This window comes from Toxotes jaculatrix, chromosome 21 (genome assembly GCF_017976425.1).
Source record: "Toxotes jaculatrix isolate fToxJac2 chromosome 21, fToxJac2.pri, whole genome shotgun sequence".
Taxonomy (NCBI): Eukaryota; Metazoa; Chordata; class Actinopteri; family Toxotidae; genus Toxotes; species Toxotes jaculatrix.
Window position 1 is genome coordinate 10,322,665 of NC_054414.1, and position 17,003 is coordinate 10,339,667.

The 17,003-nt window shown below is 40.3% G+C and overlaps 2 protein-coding genes across 4 annotated transcripts; both read left to right on the plus strand.

Annotated features, from left to right (window-relative positions):
• Positions 1 to 69: 69 nt before the first annotated feature.
• On the plus strand, positions 70 to 3,241 carry LOC121201568 (cilia- and flagella-associated protein 251). The gene is made up of 6 exons (XM_041067454.1): positions 70 to 1,137; positions 1,927 to 2,036; positions 2,212 to 2,283; positions 2,372 to 2,426; positions 2,555 to 2,591; positions 2,686 to 3,241. The coding sequence occupies exons 1-6, from the start codon at positions 363 to 365 to the stop codon at positions 2,705 to 2,707; spliced, it is 1,071 nt and encodes a 356-aa protein (XP_040923388.1). The 5' UTR covers positions 70 to 362; the 3' UTR covers positions 2,708 to 3,241.
• Positions 3,242 to 5,764: 2,523 nt separating this feature from the next.
• On the plus strand, positions 5,765 to 14,115 carry LOC121201322 (receptor-type tyrosine-protein phosphatase gamma-like). Of its 3 annotated transcripts, none has more exons than XM_041067113.1 (17): positions 5,765 to 5,923; positions 6,230 to 6,284; positions 6,786 to 6,818; positions 6,921 to 7,097; positions 7,268 to 7,419; positions 7,501 to 7,590; positions 7,764 to 7,827; positions 8,056 to 8,219; positions 10,198 to 10,297; positions 10,386 to 10,418; positions 10,538 to 10,714; positions 10,859 to 11,007; positions 11,107 to 11,196; positions 12,127 to 12,180; positions 12,261 to 12,342; positions 12,427 to 12,663; positions 12,930 to 13,354. In XM_041067113.1, the coding sequence occupies exons 2-16, from the start codon at positions 6,230 to 6,232 to the stop codon at positions 12,621 to 12,623; spliced, it is 1,617 nt and encodes a 538-aa protein (XP_040923047.1). In that variant the 5' UTR covers positions 5,765 to 5,923; the 3' UTR covers positions 12,624 to 12,663; positions 12,930 to 13,354. The 3 variants fall into 3 exon arrangements, with proteins under 3 accessions (XP_040923047.1, XP_040923045.1, XP_040923046.1); XM_041067111.1 differs by lacking the exon at positions 12,930 to 13,354 and adding an exon at positions 13,371 to 14,115 and having other exon boundaries at positions 5,766 to 5,923; positions 12,427 to 12,590; XM_041067112.1 differs by lacking the exon at positions 12,930 to 13,354 and adding an exon at positions 13,371 to 14,115 and having other exon boundaries at positions 5,775 to 5,928; positions 12,427 to 12,590.
• The last annotated feature ends 2,888 nt before the right edge of the window (positions 14,116 to 17,003 follow it).

Genomic DNA, 17,003 nt, shown 5'->3' on the forward strand with positions numbered 1-17,003 from the left:
ACATCAGGAGCATTCTTCCCGGGACATGTGCCTCTGTCACTCATTCACATGCAGCCACACAACGACACCACACACACCACAGTTGTGTTTCCACTGTGTCCTCTGTGTTCCCAGCACAAGGCTGGCACACTGCTCTGTCAGTCTTGTGAACACAGCCCTTCTCTCCCCTTCTCTCTGCAGCCTGGAGCAAAGACCTGAATAATATCCCTGAATTATCTGCAGCTCAGTTGTGTTTTCTGTGGATTTCATGGTTTTGAAGTGTTGAAAATCTGATTGTTTGGGTTTTTGTTGGAAGAAACGGAGTAGAGGCATTCTCCCAGAGTGGATTTGCTGGCTTAGAAGATCTGTCTAAATCTTCCAAGATGGCACGTTTGAGAGGCTGGGTTGTTGGGCTCCTGCTGGTGCTCCTGTGCCCATCCCAGGTACCACTTTCTGGGGTAGTGAGTGCCCAGGACGTGGCTGAAGCAGAGGCAGACCTCCATGCCAGAAGTGATGAGGAGGCTGTGGCGGAAGAGGGCGAAACCACTGAGGGCAATGATGGTGCTGGTGAGGAAGATGAACAGGTAGCAGGGGAGGGAGGTGAGGAAGAATCAGATGAGGAGGATGAGACTGATGAACAGGAGACTGAGGAGGAGGAGGAGGAAGAGGAGGAGGCAGGAGAAACAGAGGAGGAAGAGGAGACAGGAGAAGCAGAGGAAGAAGATGAGAATGCTGATGAGGAAACTGTCGAGGAAGACGAGGCAGGAGAAGCGGAGGAAGAGGCTGATGAGGAGGATGAAGAGGAAGAGGAGGCTGAGGAAGGGGCTGCTGAGGAGGATGAGGAAGAAGAGGAAGCTGAGGAAGAGGCTGCTGAGGAGGATGAAGAGGAAGAGGAGGCTGAGGAGGATGAGGAAGAAGAGGAGGCTGAGGAAGAGACTGCTGAGGAGGATGAGGAAGAAGAGGAGGCTGAGGAAGAGGCTGCTGAGGAGGATGAAGAGGAAGAGGAGGCTGAGGAGGAGGATGAGGAGGCAGCAGAAGAGGAGGAGAAGGAGGAAGATGCTGATGAGAATGAGGGGGAGGCTGCTGAGGAAGAGGAGGCTGGTGATGCTGAGGATGACTCTGAGGAAGAGGATGCAGCTGGGGCAGAGGACGATGACGGTATATCTACTTTTTTAAATTACACTGATTTTTAAAAAACATTTTAAACATATTGACTGTTTATGAAAATAAAACTAAACTGTGCAGTAATTTAATAGAACATTTTTCTTTGGCCCTTTGAGCGAATCTTTGCTCTCTGACATTTTTAGGCTAGCTTCAGCTACTGTAGGATCGCTGTCACACATTTCAGTCCTAAAATAGACGAGCTTATCTGTGTGGTAGCTGGCACCAAGCAGAGTCCAAACTATTCAGGCCTTTTGTTGAGCCAATATGGCTCTTTAGGGACAAAACACCTACTATGAAACTGTAAGTTCAGAAAAACACTTGCTGATCACTGCAACAGTTTGTCTCAAATGGCTCTTGTCCTCATGCTGTTCTTTACTATTCAATCATCATGTGATACTGCACAAACCCAGCCTGTATAGTTTGATTATTATTCATCTGTGGTGGAGAGAGTTCGCTCACTTGGACCTTAAATCTCATAGTACCTGTCTGCACATTTGCTTTTCTGTAAAGGCTATGCAATGCAGTATTTTTACAGTGCTCTTAGTATTTTTATCTAATGCCAATACTAACTAAGTTTACACATAAATGCATAACAACACACTGAGCAGGGCATTTTACAGTGAAAACCAAGGATGGTGACATTTTCCAAGTAGTTTGGCATTTTTGTTCTCCAGTCTCCTTTTATTCATCAGCAGATATATCTGCACACTTATATGTTATAGCTGCAATAAGCTAACATTGCTCAATATTTAATTTGCCTCTGACTCTTCTGACTTTACACAGATGAATCTGAAGCAGAAGAGAACCAGGATGACGCAAGTGAAGAGGAGGCTTCCTCTGACATGCTGCAGTTCCGCTCTGGCTCTTTGTGCAGTGTTTGCTCCATCTGTGAGGTAAAAGGATGCGATGGCACTTTAATGGCATATTCATTCAGTGATGAACCGTCAGCTTATTCATCTTTAACTCAACTGCACCTCTGCTGTTTATTAGAAAGTCTCACTTAATCCCAGTGGTAGTACATGAGTTAATCAAAACAACCGCCCATTGTGCGTCTGTTTCTCTTATTAGCACTGCTCTAACAACTGTGACAAGTGCCCCTGTGAAGAGGGAGATGAGTCAGATCACTGCGAGCACTGCCAAGTAAGCACCTTCTCCGTCCATGTACTGTCAACAGTACACAACGTTTCGTGACGAGAGACACCTCATGTTAACCCTTTTTGTCTTTCAGGGATGCTCGTCCTGCTACCTCTGCCCCATACTGTGTGACACAGTTTGTACACCAGGTAAATACTGGTAGTAATATTAGTCATTCTGTGCGTGTGCCATTGTTTATTTATTTATTTTGACAACTTTGTCAAGTTTTAACCTTTGTATGCATTGTTTTTTTTTTTTTGTTTCATTTTGTTTTCAGGTGGCCTTGTTGATGAGATAACTGGGTCCCTCTTTCAGTAAGATATCTCACTTCTCACAATGACACTGTAGCACATAGGCACATATTCCAGCAGAGCGCTGTTTACTTATGACCTGGCCTTTGTTTTGCAGGACTGTCACCTCTCTACTCTGAGCACCCCATAGACTTTGTCCTTAGACGCCATCCTGGGGTAACATGTGGTACTGCACCCAGGTTTGGCCCTGTCAAGGGGCTCATCAGGTCTTCTTGAGGACTCCCATAAGAGCACCTCATGAATCTGACAGCTGACAGAAAAACAAAAACCTAAACATGTGTTAAAAGCTGAAATAATCCATTTGTAGAATTTAATTTCTTTTCCTTTATTTAATGACTTGGACATTGTACATTTTCAATGCAAAATGGCTGATATTGTATTGCTAAGGATATGATTTTTTTTCATTTTATTTCTTTTTTTTTGTAGGATTAAAGGAGTTTTAGCTGAGCAAAAATGTTTATAGGCCTACCTTGGTGGCAAGAGTCTGTATTAATGCACTAGATGAAAAGGAAGTCTGTTGCCACTCATGTAACATGTAAATATTAAATTTCTCAGGACAAGTCCTTTGGGTTTGCAGCATGTTACAGTGAAATGTCACATGTTGCCACTGTTGATGTGCACTGTGACTGATTCTCACCTGATAATAAATTTCTCCAGCCAATGTCTGCGTCACATGCACAAGTCATATCTGTCACAGATTCGCTGTCAGTTAACTGTCTGTGCTATGTGCACTTTTGCTTGATCTTATCTTTCTATTTCATATTGTTTACTAACTTGTAAGATAGTTGTAGATTTACTTTTATGCATGCATTCACAACCATCAGGTCCTGGATAAAAAGGCCTAAAAAATACTGAAGTATAACTACAACATCTCAGCGGTTTAAACAAACCTTAAGTTTGGTATTTTGTTTCAGCTTGTGGGGTCTACATGTTAAGCACTCACACAGCCAGCTGACACTTCTGATTTGTGACGACCACAACCTGAAGGAAAGTACTGAAGTCAATTGTCCAGCCAATCACATACTGATTGACAAACAAGTTCCACCTGCTGCTCAGGTGAAGAGAGGTGATTTGAGTCAGCTCTCGCTGAGGGCTCCAGCTTACTGGAAGTCTGTCCTGCTGAGAGGTTTTCAGGTGAGGTCCTGTCCTTTGTCAAGGAAAAACAAAGTTCTTATTTATTTCTCAGTGACATGGCAAAAAAAAAAAAAAAAAAAGAGGAGGAAAAATCTTGAGTGTATTGTTGAATCAACACAGTCAGAGGCAGAGCTGTGGCAGTGTTGACCTTTTGATATGAAAATATTGGTACAGCCTGTTCATGAAACACCAGGGTTTACTTTTTTTTTTTTTTTCCTTTTTAAAGCTATTAGACATGCCTCTTATAGTTAACCTTGTGAACCTTTGGAGGAAGTGTCTTGTGTCTTGACTGGAAGAACAGGCCCAGTTTCAGCCTCAAGCCTCTTGGCCTTCTCATGCAAATTGGTAGCTGTGGATTTCATTTAAATAGTATTTATAGTTACATAGTCAAGTCAAAGTTTATTACAGCCTGATATCATAAATTATGTCTCAAATGACATGAACGGTATCTCCACCTCCTTTGCTTTGATTTTGACCCCTGTTCATATGAGTCACCCTGGTGATTCATACACATGTGATTCTTGGAAGAGGACTTAAAACAAAATACCATAATTTCCTGGTGTCATTTTCACTTTCAATAAAGTGAGTGACCTTGTTGTTGTTTTGGAAAACGGTGGCCCACTGTTTGTTGTGTAGGAAAAAAAGTAGTGTGTTTGTGTGTGTTGTGTGGGTTTAAACACAGATAGGCCTTGGACTAATGAGGTGTAGCGTTGTGTGTGTGTGAGAGAGAACATGGTGAGGTGCTGGTTCATTTGGAGAGCTGTGTGTCTGTGTACATGAAAACAGGAGCATTTACAAATAAACATTTCCAGGTACCAAGACATTTGACTCCCTGTCAGGAGAAAGTGATGGTCTCACCCTTAAGTATCGTTTTTATTGTAAACTTGCATCTGTCTTTACTTTCAGACAGAGACAGCCTCACTGTTTCTGACTCTTTCCTGTCTTTGTGCTTAACAACTGCTGACTGCAGCTTCATAAGTACCTGACCGATTTCAGACAGACTTCTACTGCCATGGAAAGATTTCACAAGCTGAGCATATGTATAATGATACAAATGTCCCCAGCACAAAGGACAGTGTCTCACATGACTGTTTATAGTCCACATCTTCACAGTGGCTTGTGTAAGCGGGAAGCTTGACTGTGTAAAGCTTCTCGGGTATCAGTTTGCAGAACCACCCATAAATTAAGAGATCAGTCTAGCTGTGTCCGGTGTTTAAAAAGGATGTAAAGCATGTAAAGCCATTGGACCAAATTGCTGTGGCACATATAGCCTTTCATGTGGATTGTGCTTTTGTGCATTTGTGTTTTGTGAAGTATTGTTGTTGAAGGACCACGAGTAAGGAAGTGTCAAATACCAGCCACTCCTTTTCTCTGGGTTCAAATACTGTACTGCAGTTGTCCACAAGGTGTTTTTTTTTTTTTCTTTTGTGATCGTTGAATGACGCAGCTGTTTTATTGTTGGGCTAATTAGCAGCAAAGAAATTAAACACAATCTCTATTAAAATAAATATAATGGCAACACTTCAACCTTCTTAAATCAGCACATATGAGCAGCATTTCATTAGTGGTTCAACACTATAATGTAGTTGCAGTCAGATACAGGTTTTATAGTCAACTATAACTCCTCTTGTGGGTAGTTTGAGGGATAATGAATGACAATATATCAAAACACAGTTGTAGTAATATAAAAAATGTCTTCATGGGAGAAGTTAGAATTGTTGACAAAATTAAAGTGTTTGCAAATGATCAAAGTCATGCTCCGAACTGAAACAAACTTTATTTAGCTTTGAGGGTTGAGGCTAAACTGAGGTCAGCTCTTTCACCTTCGTACGGAGCGGGCACTGGGGCTGCAGATCTGGATGCTGTGTCATGGAGCAGCAGTAATTTAGCTGAACACACCCTCAGATTTTACCAGATCATTGACCTGTTCTTAGCACCTGTATTTTGGCTGTAATGTCCTAGCAAGAGAGGCCTGTAGTCATGTTACGTGTCTCCCCCATACCGAGGTAGTGTTGTATACACAGTAGGGGCCCCCTCCCATTGCATGTTCTACCGACTCTATATCACTGACTTGAAAAATTCTGGGACACTTTTTCACCTGTACCTATTTGGAAATGGACACATGGTTTTGATGCGACACCTCAAACTAACAACAAACCATTTTCTTTTTTTTAAGCCTTGGGGGACTTGAGACCTGAACTGTACGGTAGAGTGATTTGTTGGTCTTTTAATGTGACTTGTCAAATTGCATTTTTCTACAAAATATAGTCTTTAGTCTTTGAAACCTGAGTACAGTAATTTAAAGTCATCTGAAATCAATCACTTCCACATTATACGCACAAAATGACATTTGCGACCAATCAGTATCACAGATGCTCATTTCTATTGCTTTTTTCTTTGGGTATGTTGGTAGTTCAATGGGATTTCAGCTCATGATGGTCTGTAAGACTGCACACAATGTGCTTTTGTCATTAGTAACCATTTCTTCTTTTTTTCCCCTCTTGAAGATGTATCACCACTACCTGCTCCTGTGCCTGAGTTTGGGCACTTTGGTGAAATATGGTGAGTAAAATTAATCAATTTCTACTTATGGGAAATAATATTTGTTACTGAGCTCTATCCATTTCTGCTTCCTGAGGGATCGCAGCTATAGTTTATTTTATAATTTACTTTCTCTATACAGTTTTTTCCATTTTTTTTTTTTCAGAGTAAGATGCAGTGTATTTAGGATTTATTTGAATGTGAAGGTGGTTTGAAGGTGTAAAAACCAGGATAGACAAAGGCTGTGCACCAATATGATGCCTGCCACGTTTCCTGACCTTGGTTTTTATCAGACAATGGTGGAAATAAAAGCAGCATTACAATAATGCTAAAATACAACAGAAATATTATGAACTCAAAGTATCAAAAGTAAAATTACTTATTCTGCAGACATGTTTTGTTTTTTTTGTTTTTTCCCCCATTATAAGGCCATGTTGATGCTGTTTGATGTTTGTTTTATTATTATTACTTGTATCACCTGGCTCCTGCTGTATTCATAGTATGGCTGTGTTTCTGTTTCAGCTGCTGGAAATGAATGGTGCTATCATGGCTGTGGTAAGTAAGGGACAGATTTCTGACTTTCACTGAATTATTTGGATCAAACCATCATTAGTTTACACTGGTTCTTAGCATTGAGAGCTCCTCTAACTTTCATAGAAAAGTCCCCTGATCACTGGCGAGATCTCCCTGGTTCCTTCTGTGGAGGACAAAGGCAGTCCCCGATTAATATAGCCACCAGCCATGTACAGATCGACCCTAACCTGCTCAACTTTACCTTCATCAACTTCTCCTCTCAACACGCCTTCAAGACCATCGTAAACAATGGACATACAGGTACAGAAACAGTGGCTTCAAGTGTCTCTTTGCCTTTTAATTGACTGTATACTATGTACAGCATGTGTGTACTTGTGACAGAAGTTTAGAAAGGGCCCAAAGCAAATCATATGATGATTAAACATCTGTATACTAATACTGTAATGCTTCTCGAACTTTACCATGCATAGTGAAATTGACGTTGAAGGAAAATGAAGTTGAAGTGAGCGGCGGTGGACTTAATGGAACTTATTCTACAATCCAGTTTCACTTTCACTGGGGTGATACAGAACATCATCCAGGATCAGAGCACATGATTGATTGGGACAGATATCCAATGGAGGTATTCTAGTGTCTGGCATTCTCTGTGGATGGTGTGCCTAGTTTTACGGTGCTTTGTGTTAATTTGTGTCATCTCTTGTAGATGCACATTGTCAGTCTGAAGAAAGGTCTTAATGTGGAAGAGGCCACGGCCGAGTCAGAGGGAATTGCTGTTCTTGGGTTTTTCATAAATGTACGTGAACACAATTGTAATTCCAAAGCTTGCTCGCCTGGAATAGGTTGCAGCTATGAGATTTTTACAGGTCGAAGATAACAATTTTATATATTAAAAAGAGCTCTGTATAAGAGTTAATTTGCACATTATTGTACATGTGTTGCAAATGTAATTATGTCTTCTCCCTTAAGGCAACAGAAGATGATTTGTCAGAACCATGGAGAAATCTCGCATCTTACCTGACAAATGTCAAAGGTAAATGCTGGACTTTCGCATGTCATTTAGGAAACTAATGAGAACAGCAGAGGTTGGGTTGAAAAAGAAAAAAAGACTTTGGAACCCCACATGGAGATCAAGCTATACTCATATTTTGTTGTTCTTTTTAATGATCATGTTCATTGAATCAAATCAAGGATGCTGTCATTTTGGTTATCATCTCATTTGAGTACAGCCTTTGTTTATATTTCTTATATCTTTCCACAGACACTGAGATGACTATAAACCATAGCATCTCTCTCGATGACCTGATTGGAGATGTCGACCGCACAAAGTTCTATCGGTACATGGGCTCCCTGACCACCCCCAGCTGCAACGAAGCAGTCGTGTGGACGGTCTTTCATGAGCCAATCAGTGTCCCCAAAAGTCTGGTGAGTTGAGCAGCCTGGAAACCTTTCCTCTGTGTGATCAGAGGAAGAAAGGCCATGTTCAGTCAACACATACTCAGCACACAGAGGAACATTCAATTTTTTTTTTTTTTTCATTTTTTGCCTTTTGGCCCAAAACATTGCTCTCAGTGCTTTCAACAGCAGCAGACAGCTGGGGGGGTTAACATTTCCTGCTAAGTGCCTAACAGCAGACGATAAAGGAACACAGTGGATTGTTTAGCAGCTAAAGTGTCATATGTGTCCTTCAGGACTTGGTGGAAAAAGAGCTAAAAGATTGAATATTGGACTTAGATTTGCCCTGTGACCATTATCCTATGAATGATAGTGTTGTTCTGTAACTGTTGGATGTGTAAATACGCAACTGTTGACGAACAGGTTCACAACAGCAACTTTAAAAGGTGATGATGTGTCAGTGTTGTGTTCACAACTTGCCTCTGTTTCCCCCAATACACTGAACATACACAAAGTGCTCTGTGAAATACTGTATGTACGTGGAGCAAGGCAGTGGAGAGAAATGGTATTGAATCCTGTGGGTGTTTGTTTTGTTCAATAACCAATATGTAACAAGTGAATGCTTTAAGTTTAAATAAGAGAAAACATACAAACATTAAATGTATTGCAAACTAACTGTGGCCAGTATCTCACAGAGAGCACCAAAGGCAAAGCACACGCTGTGCAGAGGGCAAGTCCATTAGGTTACAGCTCCCACTTTAATCTACTTTACCAGAGTAATTGATCAGTAAGCTATCTTTGTATTGATGGTGCAGTCTGTCAGTAGTGTGTATGGGAGGCGTTGGCAGTTCCTGGCAGTCATGCTAATGTTGCTGTGTTTCAATCCAAAGGCAACCACAATGTCAGCTGTGTTGTCTCCCTGCCAGCACCAAAATTGTAATGATGTTAAAACGGTCTGAGTTGTTGTGTGTCTCTGTCTCTGTCTCTGTGTGTGGGGAAAATACCGGACAGGAAGCTTCTTATTTCTGTGCATCCCCTTTTACGTATGAAGCACAGAGTTTATTCATTACTTTAGTGACACTATCAAGCTGAACCGGTGAGAAATTGCAATGACCTATGGCAAGTGTAATCACATACAGACTGTTACACAAGCAGCCACTGATGCGTGCAGGCAAGGGTCACCAGATGACTTAGACAGGTGCCGCAGCATACTGGTATATGCTGGTGTCTGGTTTATTATGTCTGATGATCTGGCTTGTTTTATTGTTTGACTGTAGCAACAAGAGAAAATGCTGGGCACGCTGCATGTGACTGTGCAAATAGCACACAGAGAATTTAAGTAATTTCTATTGTAGAAAGACACATGTAATCTTTCATCTTATCTGCTACAACCATCAGCACTCAGCTGCACGTCTGTCTTCATGTGGCCTGTTCTCGGCTGAGTCTTGTGATTCGGCAGGTGTATATGAATCTTTGACCTCCTATTTCAAGCATGCCAATCTGTAAAATGCAGAAATCAATCGGAGCTGAAAGTGAGCTAAAACACTTGTATTGCAATAAGTGCTCCAAACAGAGTCGCAACAACGTATTTTTACAAAATCTCAAATAAACCTGATCTATATCTTTCATAAAAGTAGCTTTTTTCGCAGTATTATTTTATTTCAGTGTTTATTTTGGATGTGTTGGTATAATTTTTTTGGCCAGTGCCTATCTGGTTTGAAATACCAAACAGTGATACTTAATTTTTTGTGCTGCACAGGTCCCCTTGTGTGAAAGAGTGCACTTTAAAGTGAATTCAAGGTGTTAAAGGGCAAATAGTTGTGACAAACTGATGCAACAGCTTAAAACTATCATAAGAACAAGTTTGTGGTCACTAAAGCACCTTAGGTGCGAGAGCGTTCACATCCAAGAGCCTGTCACCTAATGATCTGTGTTGCTACTGGACAACAACTTTAAAACATTAAAAAGAAAGAAAGGAAAAACATTAAACATTCTCCTTGTTCTGTAGATTCAGCAGTTTCCCGCCAAAACAGAGTTCGCCAATGTTTATCGGCCACCACAAGATCTCAAAGATCGTGAAGTGTTTGCCTCCCCTGGAACTCCTCTCAGTGAGCTGGAAAATCACACACAGACAACCCATGATATTCATGACTCTGAGTTGACAGATCAAGTGTAACTTGTTCTTCTGTGCTTCAGGTGGTCCGTGGTGCTATGATGAACATCACTGCAGTATGTATCAGCAAACTTGCTCTTTTACTGTGCAAAACTGATGAATGGACAGTGGTGTTGGAGAAGGATTTAGGCTTGTTCTAAGCTTTTGTTGTTTTTTTTTTCCTCTCTACCTGGAGGCTACAATCCGTCACAGTGGGGCTCTCTGCCTCACTCCCACTGCAGTGGTGAACACCAGTCACCCATCAACATCGAGACCCAGAATGTTGTCATGGACGAACACCTTGATGCCCTCACCTTCACAAAGTTTGACGACAAACATGCCATCAAGTACATCACCAACACAGGCCACTCAGGTTGGACAGTTTTCTTTCATATTGTAGTCACTGTAAATCTAAAACGACTGAAAGAAAAAAAAAAAGTGTCTGTTAAATTTTTGTTTTTTTTAACATTTTGAAATGGATCAAGTCTTCTCCCTTGTGTTCTCCCTCAATTCCCAGTGAAGTGTGTACTGAAGGAGGATATGGTGGAGGTGTCAGGGGGAGGTCTGGGACACGTCTACTCAACCCTTCAGTTCCACTTTCACTGGGGTTTGCAAGACTCTGACGGCTCAGAGCACACAGTGGATTCAAAAAGATACCCAATGGAGGTAGTTACAAGCACTGAACAACTGTGGTGTTGCTTTGTAAGGTACTGTTTTGTGATAGTTTGTCATTTTGTGTGTGTCATTAATTGTGTCTTTGTCCAGATCCATATAGTGAGTAAGAGGAAGGATTTACCTCTGGATGAAGCAATAAGGACTTCTAATGGTCTGGCAGTTCTGGGATTCTTTATTGAGGTAATGTTCAGTGTGTTAGTAGCCAGTCAGTAGCTGTGATTCAAATCCATGATAACTGCTATCTCCAAGTAGAAGTTAAGTGTGTCCTGTGTGACAAAATAAATCATATGCAAAACAGCCAGTATGCAGACATTGTCCCTGGTTTCTGAGTGTGCTGTTAGACTCTAGCTGCTCACAGCTGGAAGGAGGGGAGGGAAAAAATTTTTGGAATAACACATTGCTGTCTCTTTAAGTTTATTTGGTAGGTGTAGTCTAAAATTCAAGAACTATAGGTGTAAGTACTGAATCATCTCCTGTTGGCATGAAATATTAAAAGTATGTTGATTTATTTTGTATTAACTGCAAAAACAGTTTAAGATGACCTATTTCAGTTAGTGTATAATTTGATATTAGCCTACTGGTCATGCTATGTAAATGTTTCCCATCACTGCACAACATCTATGTCATTTGACCCTTGACAAACATGCATAGTGTCCTTGAGGTAGCACAGTTATGCAACAGGGGAATGTGGTGGGGTGGGGGGGGGGGCAGGCAAACTAGTTCAGGGTGACAGCTTGAGTTTCATCACTCAACTGGTAACATCAATTACTGCGACATGTCAGAAATGTATCTGGAGAAAGAGACAAGAATGTAAAGATCTTGACCCACTCTCATTCATCACTAAACATTTTACATGTACACCAGTGCAGAGTAATGAGGTTAACGTCAAAACACTAAATATCACCCTGACACATGCCATTCTTTCAGCCTTCTGATTCACAGTATGGTTATGCCTGACTGACAACATGATAGAGCCTGGCTACTGGGTTTTTAAATGGTTTTTACTGTTCTTATTGGCAGAATAAATCATGCTTTCTTCTCTCCAGTCTAAATTTGACCTTGCGAAAGTGAGTCTTGTGTAAAAGACTTTTCTCAATGCCTATTTACCAGGCTGCAGATTCAACCAAAAGCAGCAGCAGCAGCAGCAGTTCAGAACATGAAGTGGTAAGTGGTGTAGCCTTCTTAAAGCATAGCCTGCATAACTGTAATCAAACATTAAGTGTTCACCCAGTTTGTATCTGTAGACAAATCCCACATCGAGTCCAACATCTGATACAGGAGCCTGGAAAAAAATGACCAGCTACCTCTCAGCTATTCAAAATATCAGTGAGTGCACACTTCTTTTAACGCACATAACCTTAATGTAACTATACCACTAGATTTTGTGCATTTCTTTTTTCTTCAATATAGGCTCAGAAGTTGAATTCAAAGGCGACTTCTCCATTGACGACTTGCTTGGCAATGTGAACCGAGCTGCATACTACCGCTACAATGGCTCCTTAACCACCCCTTTGTGTAATGAAGCAGTGGTTTGGACAGTCTTTAAAGAATCTATCAAGGTGGACCAAAACCTGGTACGTGCTAATGGCAAGCTGTTTCATAACTAGAAGACTTTTCGTTCCACTGTATCAGCAGACCATCAAATCCAGTGACTACAGTGAGCTAAGTATCAGATTATACAGAGGTGCAACGTTATCAGTCTAGTTTGAACTTTAAGATGGGAATGACTGACAGCAGTAACAACTGGCGATCCTTCTGTAATTAATGACCACACCACATTTTTAAAAGTGTAATTCCTAGGTATGTCACACCCTCGATGACTCTGACAGCTTTGATTAACTGATGAAGCTGAGTCTGTCTTAAAACCCACATGCCCGTACATACCACACCTTTGTCGTCATTGTTACAATGATAAACACGTGGCTGTGGTTAAAGGAAACAATGCTCACTATCGATTTCAAACAGGAAACAAAAGGTGATCTTCTGATGTTAGAATGTTTAGTGGAACTGCCCCTCCATTTCTTCCTTCTTCCTTTGCTCGCATCATAATTATTATGTAACCAAAAAAAAAAAAAAAAAAAAACATAACCATGGGTTGTAATAAGCTGTGCCAACTCACCCATAATTCATAACATTTCCTTTTTCATGTCATTGATATTCTCAGGAAAAAAAAATTCTTAGAAAAACTTCCATAATACTCATGGGACCTTGCAAAAAATCCTATTGTTCTACTCTAAGCACTTTTTTAGTAATGAATTTGTTTTGTTCTGTGTTTTAACTGAACAAAGAATCTACAGAATCTCAGTCACCAGTCTGTCCCCACTAAAAGCTCACATTTGCTTTAACCCCACCAGATAATGTTGTTCCCGACTCAGGCAGGATATCAGAAAGCGTTTCGGGCTACACAGCCTCTCCATAGCAGGACAGTCTACTCCACCATGTCAGCAGCCACTGCCCCTGGACCCATCATACTGTTTCTGCTGCTGGGATGTCTCTGTGCCTCTCTATTTAGTCTGTGCCTGTGAAGAAGTTAACTTACTAAAACTGCTGTGAAGAATAATCATATATTGCACTAATTAATCTGTTTTGCACTGTTCAGATTATTTAAATATTTATTAGCAAAAAGCAGAGTGGTGATTGACATCTTCACTAGTTATATAATCTGACAATCAAGATATTGTTAATTATGGGCTGACCAGGGAAGTTTTTATCTTTTGAAACCTTATCATGGTTTGTTAAACTTCAGGGTGTTATCAGGCTCGCTGTCCGACTTTAACTATATTAGTAAACAAAATAATAACTGCCAAACAATCATCACCTCTAGATTTGTAGGAAAATGAAGCAGGTATCTAATGTAATTGTATACCCATTTCTCTTTCAAATCTTGTACAGTGTATATAATAAACAAAATGAACAATTACTTTTTAAGTAATTCAAGGGGTAATTGTCTAATATGCTAACCACTACAGCTGCTGATCACACAGAAGAAGAAAAAAAGAATTCAGTGACGTCATGAGTGCTCTAGTGAGTGCTGTGTGTTTTATCAGCAGGAAATGTTACTGCAACCTGTGAAAACTAAAATAAACTGTTATATATATATACTGTATAGATGTCACTCACTGTTGGGGTTTTCTTTTTTGTTTGTGTTTCCTTTGGCAAGCAGTTGCAGGCTAGAAGCAGTGATCTTCTACTAGAGCTACTAGATATCAGTACGTCTAAATCAGTCCGCTATAATGACCAACTACACAACTCAAAAGGCCGTCTTTATGGCAACACTTTATTGGCATGATGACAGTTTTAGGCACCAGTTAACAAAACTATACAAAAGGTCATAAAAACACTTACTCAAATACTTCAACAGGAAAGGCTTCTACTAACAAACACCTAAATCTCAGGAAGCTGCACCATAAGAAAACACACTGGAACCTACCCAGGACAGAATATAAACACGTGCAAATCAGCTGGGACAAAATTAACAACAACCTTACCCCCACTCGCAACATTACAAAAGTTTGTAAAGTTTAAGTAGAGTTGAGTTTGAATGCATTTAAGTAGCTTCAGACAAAAGCATTTACCATAATTAATGTACAGTAATTCAGCTTTTTAGCCTCTTTTAGCCCAAAGTCTGTGCATGTTTTTGTTTTCTGTGTTTTATAGTTCCATGTACACAGGCTGTTTGAGTTGGTCTCAGATACCATCCTCAGTGTCCATAACTCTAATAAACTTAACGTTTTGCTTAGTTCACAACCAGGCAGCTTAAGAAAAATGCTTGCTAAAAACCGATTACGATCTATTGTAGCAAGCTAAAGGAGAATTGTGAACATTGGACTAACATTCATCAGGTGACCAGAAACATGACTCCAAATAAATGAGAACGAATGCTTCGATAATTACCAGATTTCTAAAAATAGACATTTGTTTGCTAACACGTTGGCTATGCCTGTCCTTTCGTACAATGGGCCCCACCTGGCAACAAACCATTGTTCTGAAATTTTGTACTGATGACTCAGGATGAGTTAACTGAAAAAGTCCACTGAGGTAACACAACCCAATTTTGGCTCATGAGAAACATCTAATAAATTTAGAAGAAATTTTATGTTAAGAAGGAAAAATGCTATTAAAATGGACATTATCACTAATTTGGTCAGGTGGGAAACACCAATAATCTTTAAATGACTTAGACAATGTGCAACCAGTACAAAAAACTGCTTAAAGTGAAGCAGCTCATTTAGAGTTTTTGGTACACTTGGGAGAAATACCTTGTTTTGAAAGTGCCTTTGGTTGATTGTCTATTTATTGTCACCTGACAGAATGAGCTCCCTCATGTCAAGTACATTTATTCTCCTCCTAAGGCTGCAGCTCTTGATTCTTGCAGACATTTCTCAAAAGTTCAAGCAACAAAGGTCAACAGAGAGATTCTTCAATATGCAGCTTCTTTTTAAGCAAGTATTGATCCTTGCACATGTAACCGTAAGGTGAAGGAATGTGAGCTGTAACCTACGTAGTAAAGATGCCAGCTCTGGTTACACTGAGGCTGAAGTGGAAAAACAAGAGGAACAAATACATTCAGTGCAAGCTGCCTATCACTGAGACTAAGTAGTGGACAGGGCAGGTTCTTGAAGTCCTCAAGAAGACCTGTTCAGAAGTGCATTGTTGAAATAATTATAAGCGTAGTGAAAGAACGACACCAGAGCCTTGACAAAGCTTTGCTCTTTCTGTTCATGCCGTAGGCATACGTTACTATCACACACAACTGCCAGGAGGAGTCCGTGGGAGCTGCACTTCTACCACGAGCTTCAGAGACACACTCACACACAGAAGCAATCTCTCTGATCTGTGACCTGTCATTTAGATATCTGTCTCTCAGGTTTTAGCATTTTCTGTCTCACTTGCTTTAGAATGGGGAAACATTGGGAGTGGAAACAAAAAAGAATCATGTATCAAGTGATGTACCATTATACAATATTTATTTATGTACTATTAAACAAATGTATTATTATACAATAGCCTGTACGTAGGGTGGAATGGAAATGGGACGCCACAGTATTTTTGGGCTCCACATGATTGAGTGCAAGAGTGCAGCATACACACGAAATCTGTTGTGAAGTAGTAGTCTGAAAGTAGTCTGTTGTAAAGCATCATCGCATCACAATGAACGTGATAGAAGAGAACAGAGAATCCAGGCAAATACACTCAACAGGTCGGCACTCATGTGTTGTCTATCAGAGCTGCAGATCATGGCCATATTGTTATTGTATTGCTGATCTATTATAGAGTATATTTAATGACGATGCCTCTATGAATGAAACTATAATTAAACATATGCTGCTAATGTGGTATTTTCTTGCCCTGATGGCACATTATTACTCTTTCATCTTTATTTTTAGATAAATCATCAGAGGCACATCTGTGCTTTGAACTGAAGGTCATCTGTGTTTGTATGTAGACTGACTACTTGTAGCCTAACTTCCAGTAAAATAAGTAATGAACAGGTAATTTGGTAGAACATAGACTGATAATACTTTTTCCAGCCTTAATCAAACTACCATACTCAGCTGATAAGCTGAAGAAAAGGAAATAACTCCTGCCTCCAGAGCAGCTCTACATTTTTAGGAATTTGTTCACTCATGTCATCAGAGGAAGAACTGTCAAGTTCTTCAAAGCACACTTTCCTTCACTGCCAGCCTTTACAAAAACACTTATGGGAGGAACCTGGTTAATTTTTCTGTACTGAGCTGTGTAGCCAACAATGAATGACATTTTGACATGGAATTATGCAGCCAGTGAAACTGGTTTTGGATTAAAGGATTAAAAAAAAAGAAGAAATAATAAAACTGAAGTAGCATGCCATCCTCATGACTTTCTGTCTGGCTCAGATATCTCTCTCTCTCTCTCTCTCTCTCTCTCTCTCTCTCTCTGCCTGCCTTTATCTATCTATCTATCTATCTATCTATCTTTCTATCTATCCATCCATCTGTCTTTATGTA

Bases quoted from the DNA above. Each gene is read 5' to 3' on its own strand.
- LOC121201568 (XM_041067454.1), top strand. From the start codon at position 363: ATGGCACGTTTGAGAGGCTGGGTTGTTGGGCTCCTGCTGGTGCTCCTG. The intron at 1,138-1,926 runs GTATATCTACTT...GACTTTACACAG, and splicing joins TGGGGCAGAGGACGATGACG to ATGAATCTGAAGCAGAAGAG. The intron at 2,284-2,371 runs GTAAGCACCTTC...TTTGTCTTTCAG, and splicing joins ATCACTGCGAGCACTGCCAA to GGATGCTCGTCCTGCTACCT.
- LOC121201322 (XM_041067111.1), top strand. From the start codon at position 6,230: ATGTATCACCACTACCTGCTCCTGTGCCTGAGTTTGGGCACTTTGGTG. The intron at 10,419-10,537 runs GTATGTATCAGC...CTCTACCTGGAG, and splicing joins CTATGATGAACATCACTGCA to GCTACAATCCGTCACAGTGG. The intron at 10,715-10,858 runs GTTGGACAGTTT...CTCAATTCCCAG, and splicing joins CACCAACACAGGCCACTCAG to TGAAGTGTGTACTGAAGGAG.